At 54.2% G+C, this 17,329-nt stretch overlaps 1 protein-coding gene across 2 annotated transcripts in view; it reads left to right on the plus strand.

The window, feature by feature from the left end:
* Positions 1-17,329, plus strand: part of GFRA2 (GDNF family receptor alpha 2) — a 98,386-nt gene that overhangs the window by 7,370 nt on the left and 73,687 nt on the right. For both annotated transcript variants that reach the window (XM_004270619.3, XM_049711566.1), the window contains exon 3: positions 4,994-5,077. In XM_004270619.3, coding sequence (XP_004270667.1) covers positions 4,994-5,077 — 84 coding nt within the window. The remainder of the gene's footprint in view (positions 1-4,993; positions 5,078-17,329) is intronic.

Consider the following 17,329-nt stretch of genomic DNA (forward strand, 5'->3'; position numbering starts at 1 on the left):
GCATCACTGAGCAGGGGCATCAAACCCCTTCTTACAAAATCTAAAGTGCCTTCCTGGAAGAGGCAGCCTCCAAGCTGAGATTCAAGAACGAGCTGCAGTTACCTGGTGAAGGTGTATGGGGAGAGTATGGGAGGTGGAGGGAGAGCTTGGGCAAAGGCCTGCGGGTAACTCAGGTTAGTGGAACTCGCTTACAGACCTTCAGGTAACTCAGTGTGGTAGAGGCGGGTGCAAGTGGGGATGGGGGAGGAGAGATGGGAGGGGTACGGATCTGGTGGGCAGCACCCCTGGAAGGTTTTACACGATGGATATGTGCTTCAGGACAAAGTTCATGTGGTTCCAATGAAGAGAGTAGATTGGAGAGACTGTTCGGAGGCCACTGCTGTGATACAGGCCAGGAATGATGGCGGCTGAATGAGGACAGTGGCAGGAAAGAAGGATCTAAGAGCTGTCCAGGAGGCAGAAGCAACAGGTCTTGGGGAAGGGTCAGAGGAGTCAGGGGGGCCCCCAGTTTTCGGTCTTGGGCAGCTGGGTGCGTGATGTGGCTGGTCACAGTGAAGGTATTGAGTGGGGGGAGGGCTGGGAGATGTGAATTTGTTCTGGGGTATGTGCCTCTCATCGGCCCCGCCCTACAGACAGCTGGGCACGCAGGGCTGGGGGTCACGTGAGGAAGAGCGACTGGACATAGGGATTTAGAAGTCACCAGCAGACTGCAGGTGGTACTGGGGCCGAGGGAGTGGGTGCAGTCACATTGGGAGGAGGTCAGGGACAGAGCCCCCAGGACCACTGCCATTTAAAGATGGGCTGCAAGGATGACTAAGGAGGCTCTGGGGGTGAGGTAAGAGGGACAGTAGGATACCTCGGGAGGGACTCACTCTCAGAGGAAGGAGGGTCACCAGCCTCTAAGACTTTAGGCCCAGCAGGAGAGGGGTTTTCGGAAAGGGTCCCTGATGCCCTTGGGGTGAGCGCCTTAGGTGGCTGCTGGGAGCAAAAGCCTGCTTAGGGGGTGCCTGGGAGCCGGGGAGAGGGGAGTGATGACTGTGGCCAACTTCTTGAATTTTGGTGTGAAGATGGGAGAAGAACAAAGGATGACTTTTTTTTTTAAAGATGCGAGAGAGTCGAGCAGTTTAAATTCTAAGGTAGGATAGTGGTGATGGAGAGGCTGAGGGGAAGAAGAGAGAGGGGTGCTCTGTGGATCTGTGCCCTTGGGGGCGGGGAGGCGTCAGCCTAGGATCTGAGGGGCAGCAGCGCCTCCAGCTGTTGGAGGGGGAGGAGGAAACTGGGCCCAGGGGTGGGGCCTGGATATCGAGAGTTTCCTGAGCGGTGGCCCCGAGGGTTCCAATGTGCCCTGAAAATAGGAATAAGCGGGCATGGAATTATTAATAGTGTTACCACCATTAGTAACAAAGTAATTCCTCATGAATCGGGTGGTCACTTCTTCCGTTGCTAGCAATGCTGGAGTCCTAGAACTAGAAGTTAGCAAAGAGAGGGAGCCGGCCACAGAGACGGGCACTCTGTTCTCCGTGAGACAAGGAGCCGTGTCCCTGCCCGCCACACCAGCTGACTCCGTGCCCAGAACATTAAAGGCCCGGATTCAGCCTGCTGGGTTGTTTAGGTTTTTGCTTTCTTTCCGACAGCCTTCGGTTTCAGCCCGAGGGGGATTGGGCAGAAGGTGGGTGGGCTTGCTGTGGGTGCAGGATGGACAGGAAAGGGATGGAAGAGCTGCCGGCTAGAGAGTTGGGCGGGCCGCCTGAGAACCTTGCCATCGGACCGGCTCCGTGGGCACCGCATCAGGGCTCCGGGGACCTTGCTCGATGAGGCAGTTTGATGATAACAAGAAGCATAATGTGCATTTTATGCTGCCTCCTGCTGTGTCTTCAAGGCCCTTTCAACCCAGGAGGGCCTGACTGTAAACTCTCCCCGTTCCAAGGCTTGAGATGGCTTGTTGGTTCATTTACTCAACAAATATCTGTTAAGCATCTACTGTGTGCTTCAGAGGGTGAAAGCACTGGGGAAGCCGTGGTCCCTGTGCTGGCGTGTACTGGCTGGGGGACCCTTCCCCTGGTCCCACTCTAGAAAGGCAGAGCCCTGCTTTTCTCCTTCCTCAGAGCCCTGGCCCCCACCCCTTGCAGATTGCACAGTCCCCTCCCCCTGGGTCTTGGGGCTAGAGGTGGTTTCCATCCAGGGCTGACCGGAGGAACCCAGAGGCTTTTTAACAGCAGGTGGTGTTCCTCTGAGGGACAGGATCTTCCTGAGAGGGGGCTATTCCTGGTGTGGGGTGAGTGGGCTCCTGGGGAGGCTGCAGGCACACCCTCCCTATTCCTTAAGACTCTTAATAACTTGGCTTGGGCCGGGGTGGGGGATCACGGAGAGGAGAGACCCATGTGGGTTTGCACTTAGATTCTGCCTTCTCCTGCTGCGATTCCCCGGAGACTCGGCTCCACCTTCTGCCTCTACCTGAGGCTGAGCTCGCGGTGCAGACTGAGGCTCTCAGCGTGTGGGCAGAGCCGGCGGTGGCAGGATTGTGGCCTCCGCCAGGCTCCTAGACAGTCCCAACCGCAAAGGGCCTCGGGATCATTCTGGCGGGGAAGCTGAGATGCAGGGAGGCGAGTCAGGGGCTTCCCAGGGCACACAGCAAGCAGCTGGTGGGACCAGGCCCCCGACTCCTTATCTGGACCCCTTTCCACTGCCCTGCGGGAGAGCTGTGGCCTTGGGCCCGTCTTCCCCTCTGCCATCACCACCCCCGTAACCACCAGTATTTACACGGTGGGGCTGTCACTGTTGGCTGCCCAGGGGACCAGGCTTCTTGCCTTCTCCAAAGGCGATGCTGAAGTTCAGGGTCATCCTGGTCCTGCCAACGTGAAGCGCCGAGGCCTCTCCTACGTGTCCTCTCCCAGGTCGTGGCCCCGGAATCTGGCATCCTGCATTTGGCTTCAGTCTGGCTGCCAGGCAGGTCTCGGGTTTCCTGCTGGTGAATTCCGCTGCAGGAGCAGGAGATGGAAGTTGAGTTAAATAGGACGGGCCCCTCCCACGCGGTCATGGAAGAGGCTCTTTTCCCCCAGAGATCCATCCCCTGTCGCCTCCTAGTCAATCGTACTAACCATACCCAGGCACGGTGCTATGCCAGATGCGATAGGGACAGACAGACCCTGCTCTGGGGGAGCAGTCCAGCCCACAGAAGGTTGCTCTGTGAAAAGTTAAGCAACAGTAGTACTTGTTTAAGAACAATTTGGTTTCAATAACACTTTTTATTTTTGGAGACAGTATTCATAATGGTTAAGAACTTGGACTCTGGAGCCAACTTCCTGGGTTTGAAACCAGGCTCTGCCACTTACTAGCTGTGTGACCTCGAGCAAGTACCTCAGTGTCTCTGTGCCCCAGTTCCTTATCAGTAAAATAGGGAGAATAATAGTGCCTATCCCCTAGAGAAATTAAGAGGATTAAATGAGTTAGTACATCTGAAGCGCTTCTAATAGTGCTGGCACGAAGGCAGCACAATACAACATCATCTTTATTGCAAAAGTGCTTCCTAAACGCTTGTGCTGTTTGGCTGCAGCAGAGAGCATGGCTGGTAACCCCACCACAGGGAGTTTCTCCAGTGCCGGTGGGTAGAGTGGAGGATGCTGAGATCATGCAGGCCTGCCAGGACCCTGCATGCCCCGGGGGTAGGTGGGATTGGAGACAGGCCTGAAGGAAAGGGTAACCTTTGGATTAGATCCGTTGGCCGGTACCAGTGGGCACCCCCTGTGCGTAAGGTGCCCTGTGTGCTGGGTGTGGCAGGGCCCAAGGTGCTCCTGTGAGGTACAGTGAAGGGCGGGGCTGCTTCTCCAGGGGGCGTGCTCTTCCTCCACGTCCTCTGGGGGGTCTGTACCCTTCTCTGGGGGGTCTGCCTGGTATAGCAGACAGGTGCCTGGTCCGTGGACCAGCGGAGGGCTGGTTAAGCCTTGAGGGCTAGCCTGTGGGTGACTTTGGGGGCCTGGCTGAACGAGCCCCTTGCAAGCAGATTCCAAGGCTCCTCTTCTGGGGGCCGGCTCCTTCCTGCAGGTGGCCCCCAGGGGTGCTGCCCCACGTGCTGCTCTTTAGGCGGGGGTACTTGCCCATGACACTGGGCCCCGGGTGGATGGGAAATCAGTGTGTGAGGCTGTGGTCATCATCTGTCTCCCCCGCCCGCTCAACACACACACACACACACACACACAGTCTGAGTGATTATCCATTGATTTCTCCTCGCCGTCATGTCTCAAGAGGATATTTCCTTTGCTGCCGAGGCATTGGCAGAGGAGGCTGGAGTCCCGCTGAGGTGGTGGTGGGTCTGCAGGGCAGCCTTGTGTCATTTATCTCCTGTCACTCGCTTGCTTGTCTGTTCCCCGAGCCTCTGGTGCACCCCGGAGCCTGGAGGAGAGGGCTGAGAAGCAGCAGGTGGAGGGGAAGACGGGTCGGGAGTCAGTCAAGACAGGAGCCGCAGTCAGGCCTCCACCCAGCAGACCTTCAGCCAGTCAGATTCTCCTGGTGGCATGGTGGGAAGCAAAGGGGAAATCCTGTCCCCTTAAGTCTGGGCAGAGCCAGCCTGGTGTGATGGGAGAGAATGCTGGTGTGAGGCTGGAGTCCAGCTCAAGCTCTGCCATGAGTAGCTGTGTGATCTCAGGCAGGTTGCTTCGCCTCTCTGGGCCACCTCAGAGCCCTCCCCTGTGAAATGAGGAAGTTGTACTCAATGACTGTGGAGGGTCCTTTGGCTTCAGATCCTGGGATTTGTACCTGGCCTTCCACAGGGTTCCAGCTCCCCTGTGCCTTCTTTCCAGAAGCATTCGGAAGTCCTTAGAAGAGGCCGGGACATGCAGAGAGGTCACGAGGGAGATGTATTAGGCAGTTCTGACCTGCTCTGGTTGGAGAGAAGTACCTTGCTCATGTGAAATGTGCAGCATTTCATTCCTAACCTGCCCTGTGCAGCACTTTGGGCAGGATGTGAGCCTGGGCCTGACACGGTTCTCTCTTCTAGGTGAGGAGTTTTATGAAGCCTCACCCTACGAGCCAGTGACCGCCCGCCTCTCGGACATCTTCAGGCTTGCTTCAATCTTCTCAGGTGAGTGGGCTCATGCTGGGGCCTCGCCAGACCTGCTCTGGTCCCCGTGGGTGGTGGATCAGGCCTCGGGGCTTGGCTCAGGTGTCGGCTTGCCAGCAGGTCCCTGAGCGCCTCTGAGCCTGGGGTCTTCATCTGTAAAGAGGGAACCATAACACCCACCCACAAGGTTGTGTGTGGCATAAAGCATTTAGGGAATTGCCTAGAATGAGCTTGCCGTGCAGGAGATCTTGAATCTGAAACGTGGTATTGCTCTCCCATTTCGTCACCTGTCCTGCCTGGCTGGGTCCTTTCCAGCTGTTCTACTCTGGGCAAGTTACTCGACCTCTCTATGCCTCAGTTTCCTCTCTGGTGCAGAGGGGAGAGTACCTACCTCGTTGGATGGTCATGAGGTCAGAGTGAACCAATGGCTGTCCAGGGCTCAGCATGCTGCCGAGTGCGTGGGAGCCATTAGCCGTGGTTGTCGGCGTTCCTATCATCATCGTCCATTCTGCTCTGAAATTCCCCTCTCCCCTGGGGGCTCTGCTTCTTGAATCCCGCTGAGGAGAGCCTCTGCTCTCTGGCCACTCCTGCCTTGGCCTGCCTGGGGAGTGAGAAGACCCATTTGAGCTCTAGCTTTGCTTGCTGTGGTCTGTGTATAGGAGCCCAGTGAGCTTTTTGGTTCTTTCTTCTTGGCCTTGTTCCCTCTGGCCTTTGGGTGATCCAGGTGACCCAGGGCAGCCTGCCCCTGCTCGGGCACTAGGGAGGACCTTCCAGTTTGGGGAACTCTTGGGGCTGGGATGAGCTTCCTGGAGTCACCAGTGCTGCTTAAAGGGGGCCAGGGTGGGCTTGTTCGCGGGCCCCAGGCCTCAGGCTTCCAGGCACTTTGTGGCAATATGTAAAACCTTCCGAAGTTTCTTTTGCTCTAAGCCAGGGTTTCTCAACAGCAACATTATCGACATTGACCTGGGTAATTCTCTCCGTGGCAGGAGCCGTCCTGTGCACTGTAAGCTGTTTAGCAGCATCCCTGGCCTCTACCTACTGGACACTAGTAGCAGTCCCCCAAGATGTGACAACCCAGTGTGTCTCCAGACACTGCCAAATGTCCCCTGGGGGCACAGCTGCTGCCAGTTGAGAAGAACTACTCTAGACTGTGAAATGAAAGATTCTCCAGTGAGACCCTAAGAAGAACTCTCTAGGACAACGTTTCTCAAACTTTTTCTTGTTTTCATTGTTGCCCCTCTAAGGAGAAAAGTTAATTCTCTCTACCTAGAGAAATACTGTCTTAGTCTGCTTGGGCTGCCATAACAAAAGACCATAGACTGGATGGCTTAAATGACAGAAGTCTATTATCTCACGGTTCTGGAGGCTGGAAGTCCAAGATCAAGGTCTGGCAGGTTTGGTTTCTGGTGAGGGCTCTCTTCCTGGTTTGCAGACATCAGCCTTCTCACTGTATCCTCACAGGGTAGGGGTGGGAATGGGTGGGGGATTGGAGTGGGGAGATAGAGAGAAGAGAGAGAAGAGAGAGGGGGGTGGAGAGAGAGAGAGAGAGAGAGAGAGAGAGAGAAAGGTCTCTTCCTCTTCTTATAAGGACACTAGTCCTACTGGATTATGGCCCCACCCTTATGACCTCATTTAACCTTAATTACCTCCTAAAAGCCCTATCTTCAAATACAGTCACATTGGGGATTTAGGGCTTCAGCATATGAGTTTGGGGAGGGGACACAATTTAGTCCATAGTAAATGCCAAGTATTAAAGTTTTGTCAGGTAGGGTTGAGTTTTGGAGGGCCACAGACCATTGTTATATCTACCTTTTTTCTGCCTACCCAGGAGCCCGTTTTTGCTCCCTTGGGGGTGATACCCTCCTCTCCCATTGAGAAAGCATGCTCTAAGGGATTGAGATAGGATGATACACATGTACTGGTGGGAGAAATCCTGGGCCCCATGAGAAGGGAGGCACTGGCCAAAGGGTGACCATCTGGACATACCCTTGGGCCCTGGTGGTGGGCAGGGTTAATGGTGGATGGTATGGTGACTTCGAAGATGGTCTGTGCATTGAGTGGCCTGCCCTGGGCTCTCATCATCATACCCCGCAGTGGGGTGATGGCCGAGGTTCCCATCCTGCCTCTGCCTGTGGCGCTGTGATGGTGCAGTGACAAGCCTTGCCCATCCCACAGGGCTGAACTGGGTGATGGACTGACTGAGGCCCCTCCTAGCACAGAAATTCTGATTCTCACATTTCCTGGTTAGTTTTGGGCTACTCCTTTTGAGACAGTGCTAGGGGGCTCCAGCAGATTGAGGAGATGGTTTGCGCGTGGATGCTGTGATGGGGAAATTCCAGTGGCCCGACATACCCGTTTCCCACCCTACCGTGGGCTCAGGTGCTACTGCCTGGGCAGGAGCCACTGGGTTTACCTCCAGTGAAGAAATGGCTTTGGCTTTTGCCCCCTGAAGGTTGAAGGTCAGAGGTCAGCACCCGAGCTCAGGCCCCTGCTGCTTCCTGGACTGACACTAAGTATCTTCCCGGCAGAAAATCTTTCCGTAATGGACTTGAGACTCTGTGGGACAAGGATGTTGACAAGACAAATGAGGAGATTACTGGTCTGCAGCTCACTGAATCAGCATTCTTTACCTGCTGCTCAGATGGAACTGGGCCCCACATGACTGTAGATCCCTGGGCTCTGGGGACCACTCCCCACAGTGAGGGCAAGGCTCCCCCTCATTGCCCCTGCTGACCCCGCTCCACCCAGAGCAGCCCTCGAGTTGCTGCACGGGCGGCTCTATCTGGGGAAACTCTGGTCCATAGCTGGGTGGGGAGGCCCTGGCCCAGCCACAAGAAACCAAGTGAGCCATGGTGGGGAGCACGCAGCTGAAAGAAGGCTGGATGGGGAGCCGGGACCCTGATTCCAGCTCATTCTCTGCCACAGATGAGCTGGTGGTCTTGGGCAGGTCACTTCCCTGCTCCGGACCTTACATTTCTTTTCTGAAGAAGGAGGAGGTGAGCTTAGAGCCGCCTTTTCCCCATCGAGGCGCACAGACAACGGCAGTGTTGTTTGGTATCTAGGAAGAGCAGAGCAGCTTGGAGCTCTGGTGGTCACAGGCCCTTGCCTGGCTGCCCTGCGGGCTGAGGGGTCAATATCTGGGCGCATGTATCACCCGCCCACCTGCGGCTCGCTGCCTGGGAAAGCCTGGTCTGGGGGACCCCAGATCCTGCACTGATGCTCCATGATGCCCCCCGCCCCCACCGCCATCTCTGTGTGGAGAGGCTGCGGTGTGGGCCATGGGGGCTCCTCTAGGTCACACTTCCCCCAGTCGGGGCCCAGGGACTTGGAGAAGGGTGCTCTTGTATCTTTGGGGCCGAGTTGCTACCGTCTGAGAATTCGGGGCCTCCTGGAATGTGTTTTCTTCTTTCCTGCTGGCCTGCTCTCTCTGTTGGGCTTCTTCGAAAGCCCAGCTGGGATTCTGTTGGCAAAGAAAGCTGCTGGGACTCCCCCAACACTCTCTGATGCTGAGGCCCTGGGGGAAGGGCAAGTCCTCCCCTCTTGTCTGCTCAGTTCAGAGACAGGCGCTGGGATCAGTGACTGGGTCTGGGATTCCTGGTGTCCAGTTAAGCCCAAGTCCAAGGCCGGGAGGGGAGCAGTCTGACTCTGGCCTGAACAGTGGGGACAGGGCTGTTGGAGGGATCCAGATGTCCTGCCCTAGCGTTATAGATGGGAAGGGAGATTTCACGGAGAAGAAATGAAGTTTGTTAATGAGGTTTGTCCTGTTTCTAGCAATTTAAACTGCCCTTGGAAACAGGAAACGGAGTGCTTCTGGAGGCCTTGTCGGGCCTTTTTGAGCTATAGTGCCTACATTTGTAAAGTGAGAAGGGGATGGCTACTGGTCTGGTTGATACAGAGGAGACCATGAGGATGGATGTAGGCAAAGTGACAGCCATCCCCTCTGCTGAGGACGCTTCTCTAGAGGGGTCCCTTGGGTGGAGTCCCTCCCTCCCCGAGCGCCTGGGACCCCGTGAATACTGAATCCCAGCTGGTCCCATCTGGGAGGCAGGAGAGGATGGAACAAAGTGGAGAGAGGAGAGAAAGGCTTCTTAGGGAAAGAAGAGATGGTTCAGGCAGAGAGAGGTTGTGAGGGGTGATGCGGGCAGTGAGGGAAGGGAACTGCTCCATCCACGTGGGGTGAGACCATCAGAGTGAGGATGAAAGGCCTGGGAGGGCCAGAGAGTGGTTTCCGTCGCCGCTGGGCTGTGCCTCAGGGACTGGGAGAAGCGACAGGCAGGTGGTGTGGGCCGGGCTGTCAGCGAGTGCGGCCTCTGCATTTCTGGTGAGGCTGGGGGCCCCCGGGGCCCTGGGCATCCGACGCAGGCATTGGAGATACATGGGTGTGGAGCGTATTTTATGCAAACATGTCTTGTCTTTTCTATAGCTGGAGGGGGACTTGGAGATCATCTAAGCTCACCCCTTACCTGACAAAAAGGGAAACTGAGGCCCCAAGGGAAGGGATGGACTAGACCGGGATTCAGTCCTGCTTCTATCCCTGCTCAGTGCGTACCTCAGGCAGGGGCCTCACCTCTGAGCCCGGGTTTCTTCTTACACAACACGGGACTGATAGCAAAACCTACCTGCCCGGGTTTTGTGAGGACTAAATGAGAACGTGCAGGTAGGTGCCTGGTCCGGTGCCTGGCACGTTGCACTAAAACACGTAGCTTCTTAGAACTGACAGTGGAGTGATTTCTCCAAAGGCCATTGGCCGGCTGGGCTAGGGCCGGCCTGGAGCCTGCATCCGGGAGATGGTTGCATGGCTTTTGGTGACGTGAGGCTGCCTTCCACCCATGCTAGTGCTGGGTGGGGGCTGCAGTGGGAGGTGACGGGGCGATTTGCAGGGGACAGTAGGTCCCTGGGGCTACTGCTGAGCCTCTGTGGCCTTAGCTGCATTGTGACTGGGTGGGGACACAGGGAGGCTGGCGAGAGGCCTGGGCTCGGGCCTTTTGTGGGTTGGAGGAAGAAGCGATGGGTGGCGACAGCCTCAGCTGGCCGCAAGCCTCTGGGGTGGGTCATCTTGCTTGGATGGAGCCAGGAGAGGCCCGGGGATGTTCTAGTTGGAGGCTCCAGTGGTCCCCTTTTTGGGGGCTCAGGAGAGGAGGGAACCCTACCCCTGCCAAGAAGCCTTGCAGATGGCCCCTGAGGGATACCACCCTCCCACTCTGTGCCCTTGCACTTGGCTCTTATTACAGCACTCACCCTCTGATTGTGGGCGTTGGTCTCTGTGTCACTGCACCCACGCCTCTCTCTGTGTTCCCCTGGGTGTCTAGTGCTGTGCTGTGCTCCTGACCCCATCCATGGAGGATCCTGGACTAGAGGGCGGTTGTGGACTTGGAGGCCTGCTGGTCCTAGTTTGAATCCTGGTCCTGCCCTACCAGCTGGTTGACCACAGGGTGGGTCATTTGACTCTGAACCTCATTTTTCTCATCTGTAAAATGGAGCCCTGTAAGGATGGGTGATGACGTGTGCACGGCTCCCCACAGGGCGCCGGAGCCCAGGAGCACCCTAGGTGGTGGCCACAGGTGATGCTGTCAGGGGCTGGGGGAGCTAGTGGTTTAGTGTGAGCTGTTAGCGCTGCACAAGGGAGGGTGGCTAAGAGGTCCAGGCAAGTCTGAGGCATCCCGTGTGTGCTGCCTGTCAGGTGGCCCTGAGGTTTAGAGAAGGAAAGGAAAGCTCACGAGGGTTCGTGGAAGAGGTAGGGCTGGGGCCGGATCTCCGTGTGGTGCAGACGCTACGTAAGATGCTGCTTTGAGAGGCACCAGACCGTGTCCTTACTGGCTTGTGGGGCAGGCGGACACCACTTAGACGCCCACTGGGTGGTTTGTCAATGGTGGTAGAGTAACCGTGAGAGCTCAAGGGAGACAGCAATAGGCGGTGCCTGGGGAAAATCAGCAGAGTCTCGGAAGAGGAGAGACTGGGATCTGGGAATGACATTCCCGGCAGCATCATAGCATCATGGCTCGGAGGCCGGGCCAGGCTCAGCAGGAACCGCATACCTTCTGGGCCTGGTGGGCTCAGATGACAGTGACTAGAGACCTTGTGGCAGATGGGAGGTTGGCGTCTCTGGGGTCTCCTCCCTTGGGACTCCTGCCCAGGAAGTCTCCGGGACAGAGCTCAGTGTGACAGCCTGGCTCTGGGGCTGGGTCTGTGGAGAGGGGCTGAGCTGCCCTTGGGTCAGGGAGGAACTTAGCCCCGGGCTCAAGACTCAGTCCCCTGTGAAGGTTGCCTGAGTGGCCATGTAGGGGCCGGGAGAGGGTCGGGCTTGGCCTAACTCCGCTGGATGCCCAGGGAGCCCCCCTCCCTTCCCTGGCTCCGCTGAGGGGCTGCCGAGCCTTTGTGCCCCCAGCCCCTCCTTCCCTGGGGTTGCTGAGCAGAAGATGGCAAGCAAGGTCCAGCAGGTCGGCTGGTGCCTCTCAGAGACCCCACTCTGAGGCGGCCCCTGTGAGGAGGCGGTGGGGCTTTGGGGACAGAGGGCATGGGAGGAGAGGAGGAAGCAGGCAGCCTGTCTCCCTGCCACCTGCATGGTGGCTCGGGCGATAAACTGCTTATCCTCAGGTTGTCTCCTTGAGCTGAATGCAGAAGCATGTTATTTAAATTTCAAAATCACATTCTTCTTCTAACAGCTGTCAGAGACTCTGAGTGTCAATGAAAATTGGGCCTTAGCTGCAGCTCTGTCACCTCTTACATCCCCCCCTTTCAGGGAGGAACTGTCTGATGGCCCAGGAGAGGGTGTGGGGCAGGAGGAGGGACTATGGGAACAGGGAGAGGTGGGGAGGGCAGGCCAGGTGACCCGTGACCCTGGCCGCGCTGGTCAGCAGTTGGGACCCACAGGAGGATGCCAGTTACTCCATCAGGGGCGCCAAGCGCTTCCCCTCTTCCCCTTCATTTCCTCTTCTCCGTGCCCCCGTCCCCAGGCTCCCCCAGCCAGGAGAAGGATTTGCTCGCAGAAGGCGTGAGCAGGGTGTCGGTGGCTTCATGTTTGGTTGTCTTCATGTCCAAGGAAGAAATTGCGATTAAAAAAAACAACAACCCGGAGAGAACAAAATTTAACCCCAAAGAGAGGCTTTTTAATGGTAGAAGTTCAGGTGCCACGGTTGGGGTGAGGTCTTGGGGGGGAAAGGTATTTCTGATTCCCTTCAAATAGCATCTTCCCTCTTGTGTGGAAAGAGATATGGGAACGTATGTATACGTATAATTGATTCACTTTGTTATAAAGCAGAAACTAACACACCATTGTAAAGCAATTATACTCCAATAAAGACGTAAAAAAAAAAAAAAAGAAAAACAAAGAGGAAAAAAATAGCATCTTCTAAGGGCACCTACTTGCTTCCCCTTGGGCGGATAGACAGGCTCTGCCAGCAGCAGGGGTCTGTGTGTGTGTGGGCAGTTCTGGGCTGGGTCTGCCAGCTCTTTCATGGCTCCTGAGGTGGCTCTGCAGGGTTCTGGTCCGCCTGCCCCACCCCGGCCCCACCCAACCCCGGCCCTGCCCCAGGCATGCTCCTCGGGCTTACCCTGAGCCATGCTCACCTTACTTATCTGGGTGGAAGGTAGGATTTGAGTAACTGTTCTGGGAATGCTCCTCCCAACCGATCTGTCAACATGTTCTTTTTTTTTTTTTAACATCTTTATTGGAGTATAATTGCTTTACAATGGTGTGCTGGTTTCTGCTGTATAACAAAGTGAATCAGCTATACGTATACATATATCCCCATATCCCCTCCCTCTTGCGTCTCCCTCCCACCCTCCCTATTCCACCCCTCTAGGTGGTCACAAAGCACTGAGCTGATCTCCCTGTGCTATGCGGCTGCTTCCCACTAGCTATCTATTATACGTTTGGTAGTGTATATATGTCCATGCCGCTCTCTCACTTCATCCCAGCTTACCCTTCCCCCTCCCCGTGTCCTGAAGTCCATTCTCTACGTCTGCGTCTTTATTCCTGTCCTGCCCCTAGGTTCTTCAAAACCTCTTTTTTTTTTTAGATTCCATATATATGTGTTAGCATACGGTATTTATTTTTCTCTTTCTGTCAATGTGTTCTTTTAAGCCCATGAGTGTGTAGAGAAAGGAACAGATCTGAATGGGGTCAAGTGTGTATGTGTGTGTAGTGTGTAGGTGGGGAGTATAAGTGTGTGTGGTACGCACATGGGTGGTATGTATGTGTGTGTGGTGTGTGTGTGTGTGTGGTGTGTGTGTGTTATATGTGTGTGGGGGGTGATGTGTGTGTGTGGTGTGTGTATGTGTGTGGTGTGTGTGTGGAGTGTTATATGTGTGTGTGGGGTGATGTGTGTGTGTGGTATGTGTATGTGTGTGGTGTGTGTGTGTGGAGTGTTATATGTGTGTGTGGGGTGATGTGTGGTGTGTGTGTGTGTGTGGTGTGTGTGTGTGTGGTGTGTGTATGTGTGTGGTGTGTGTGTGTGGAGTGTTATATGTGTGTGTGGGGTGATGTATGTGTGTGGTGTGTGTGTGTGTGTGTGGTGTGTGTGTGTGAATGTGTGTGGTGTGTGTGTGTGGAGTGTTATATGTGTGTGTGGGGTGATGTATGTGTGTGGTGTGTGTGTGTGGAGAGTTATATGTGTGTGTGGGGTGATGTGTGTGTGTGGTGTGTGTATGTGTGTGGTATGTGTGTGTGGAGTGTTATGTGTGTGTGTGTGTGTGGTGTGTGTATGTGTGTGGTGTGTGTGTGTGTGGAGTGTTATATGTGTGTGTGGTGTGTGTGGTGTGTGTATGTGTGTGGTGTGTGTATGGAGTGTTATATGTGTGTGTGGGGTGATGTATGTGTGTGGTGTGTGTGTGTGTGTGGTGTGTGTGTGAATGTGTGTGGTGTGTGTGTGTGGAGTGTTATATGTGTGTGTGGGGTGATGTATGTGTGTGGTGTGTGTGTGTGGAGAGTTATATGTGTGTGTGGGGTGATGTGTGTGTGTGGTGTGTGTATGTGTGTGGTATGTGTGTGTGGAGTGTTATGTGTGTGTGTGTGTGGTGTGTGTATGTGTGTGGTGTGTGTGTGTGTGTGGAGTGTTATATGTGTGTGTGGTGTGTGTGTGTGTGGTGTGTGTATGTGTGTGGTGTGTGTGTGGAGTGTTATATGTGTGTGTGGGGTGATGTGTGTGTGTGGTATGTGTATGTGTGTGGTGTGTGTGTGTGGAGTGTTATATGTGTGTGTGGGGTGATGTGTGGTGTGTGTGTGTGTGGTGTGTGTGTGTGTGGTGTGTGTATGTGTGTGGTGTGTGTGTGTGGAGTGTTATATGTGTGTGTGGGGTGATGTATGTGTGTGGTGTGTGTGTGTGTGTGTGGTGTGTGTGTGTGAATGTGTGTGGTGTGTGTGTGTGGAGTGTTATATGTGTGTGTGGGGTGATGTATGTGTGTGGTGTGTGTGTGTGGAGAGTTATATGTGTGTGTGGGGTGATGTGTGTGTGTGGTGTGTGTATGTGTGTGGTATGTGTGTGTGGAGTGTTATGTGTGTGTGTGGTGTGTGTATGTGTGTGGTGTGTGTGTGTGGAGTGTTATATGTGTGTGTGGTGTGTGTGTGTGTGGTGTGTGTGTGGAGTGTTATATGTGTGTGTGGGGTGATGTGTGGTGTGTGTGTGTGTGGTGTGTGTGTGTGTGGTGTGTGTATGTGTGTGTGGTGTGTGTGTGTGGAGTGTTATATGTGTGTGTGGGGTGATGTATGTGTGGTGTGTGTGTGGTGTGTGTGTGTGTGTGTATGTGTGTGGTGTGTGTGTGTGGAGTGTTATATGTGTGTGGGGGGTGATGTGTGGTGTGTGTGTGTGTGGTGTGTGTATGTGTGTGGGGTGTGTGTGTGGAGTGTTATATGTGTGTGTGGGGTGATGTATGTGTGTGTGGGGTGATGGATGTGTGTGTGTGTGTGTGTGTCTGTGTGTGTCGGGTGATGTGTGTTTATGGGTTTTGGCAGTGGCCTCCTTCTGCATGTGGAGAGGGAAGGAGGGGAAGGAGGCAGGGATGGAGAGGCCTGAGTGGGAAAGTGGGGTGTGTGTGGCCCTTCCCTTGGGGAACAAGCGCTGCCCTCGGCCTCTTTCTGACCTCTTCGGGAAGCCCTGGGAACAGTGGTCGGGGTGAATCCTGAGGGATGGAAGGCCATCCTTCTCCTGAGCAACAAAAATTAGCAGACTGAACCTTATGTGTGTGTTTCTTGGCCTCCTGCAGCCTGGAGGTTATGTCATTGGACTCTGGACGCTTAGGTCCTCTCTCTGAAGAAACGGCGTGTGTGTGAGTCCATCCCTCAGATTCACGAGGCATCCCTTGCATGCCATCCCCTGATCTAGGTGCTGAGGGTACCTCAGTGGACAAGACAGAGGAGTCTTGTTGCTCTAGTGGAGCTTACGTTCGATTAGCCTAAGACAGAAAAACCAAACAAGCCAACAACTAGTCAAAAATAAAAAGTAAGATAGTGATGAATGCTAAGCAAGGATTAAAATAGCATGATGGGCAGAGGTGCCTGGTGGCTACTCTGCATTGGAAATGCCAAAGGATGACTCCTGGAGAGTATCCAGCCCTGGGAAGGCCTGGGAATGGCAGAGGGAACAGCTGGGGAAAGGCCCTTAGGTGGGGATGCGGGTGGTGGAGGGCGGGGCTTAGGGAAGGCCACAGGCTGGGACAGTGATGAGGTGGAGGTGATTTGGGAGGTGGCCACAGAGGAAGGCAGGGGCCAGATCCCTGAGATGCTGCAGGCGACTTAAGGAGTTTGCATTTCTTTTTAAGAGTAATGAGAAACCTTTGAGGATTTTAGATACTAGAGTAGCACTGTGTGATTTATGCTTTGGAAAAGATTGCTCTTGTGCTGTGGGGGAGCGGATCAGGGGCTGGGAGAGTGGCTAAGAACTGTGACAGTGGTCCATGTCCTACAACGGCAGGAGAGGAGAGGACGCGAGGAGCTGGGATCTGTTGTGGGGCTGGAGTTAAGGATGACTCTGCTAATTTAGGCTTGAACACAATGGTGCCACTGTTTACTAGGATGCAGAAGATGAGGGAAGGAGCAGGTTGGGGGTGGGAGCTGAGCTCCAGTGTTCTCTTTCAACCACGTGGGTGTTGAGATGCTAGTTAGACCTCCACCTGGAAATGCCAGGTAGGCAGTCGGATGTAAGTCTGGAGCCCTGGGAGAGGTCAGGGTTGATATATAGGTTGAGAATCGTTAGCATATAGATGGTATGTACAGCCGTGGAACCATGAGGTCACCTAGGGAGAGTATAGACAGAGAGGGAGACTGGGCCTCTTCACACAGAGAGGAAGCGCTAGCAAAGGGGGCTGAGACCAGGGCCAGTGAGGAAAGGGGAACCAAGTGGCGGGGAGGGGGGAGGGGAGCTCCGCAGGCAGGGAGACGAGTGTGGAAGGGGAGCCCCTGGGCGGGATGCTTGGGAAGAGGAGGAAGGGAGGACAGTGAGCTCGATGGGAGATCATTCTTGAGAGAGGGCAGCGGGGAACGATGGGGTCCGTAGATGACAGTGCCAAGGAGGAGTAGGGGGTGGACTGGTGTCAGGAGTCCCACAGGAGGAGAAATGGCCCGGAAATGACCCTGCGGAGGAAGCAGGACTCCCACCACCTCTGGGCCCGGAGCTGCCCAATGGTCACTTCTTCCCAAATCAGTGTGCTAAATGACCAAATCTCTGATTTTACCGGATTTATGAATCTGCAAAAACTTGATTCCTTTCATCATTTGTAAAACTTTTAGAAATTCACATTTGAATATGGTTTTCATGGCTTCTGAAGATTCTTGCAAATGGTCTCCACTGCTGTGTTTTAAGATATATGCAGTTTTCTGGAATTTAAGCATCAGGAGTTGATGTAGACTTCTTAGAGCAATAAAGTATATTTCATAATCAGTAAAAAAAATTAGCTTACGATTGGTGCTTCCAGTCTTACCTTTATTCATCACACACAAAAAAAAGGCTGACGAAGGATTAAGGTGAACCACATCAATATGAAATGCCTCAATTTTGGTTTTTAATTGTTATAAATTGAGAATTAAAGCTGATAAGCCATTGTGGGAATTGGTATGAGAATGGTAAAAATCTTAAATATAAAAAAAAAAAAATCACGCCAAGACTGTATTTAAAAGGACAGAGAGCCTTCAAAAGTGGCTAACAGAGTCGCTTCAAACGTGAAATACTGAATGAAGTTTTAATTTTTAATTGCTAGAAACACAAAATCAAGACGCATATGCCTTTTGCGGAATTGGAGAAAATTCTGACAGTGCTTAAAATTTGTCAAAATATAAAATGA

The sequence above is a fragment of the Orcinus orca genome, chromosome 6, assembly GCF_937001465.1.
Source record: "Orcinus orca chromosome 6, mOrcOrc1.1, whole genome shotgun sequence".
Lineage (NCBI taxonomy): Eukaryota > Metazoa > Chordata > Mammalia > Artiodactyla > Delphinidae > Orcinus > Orcinus orca.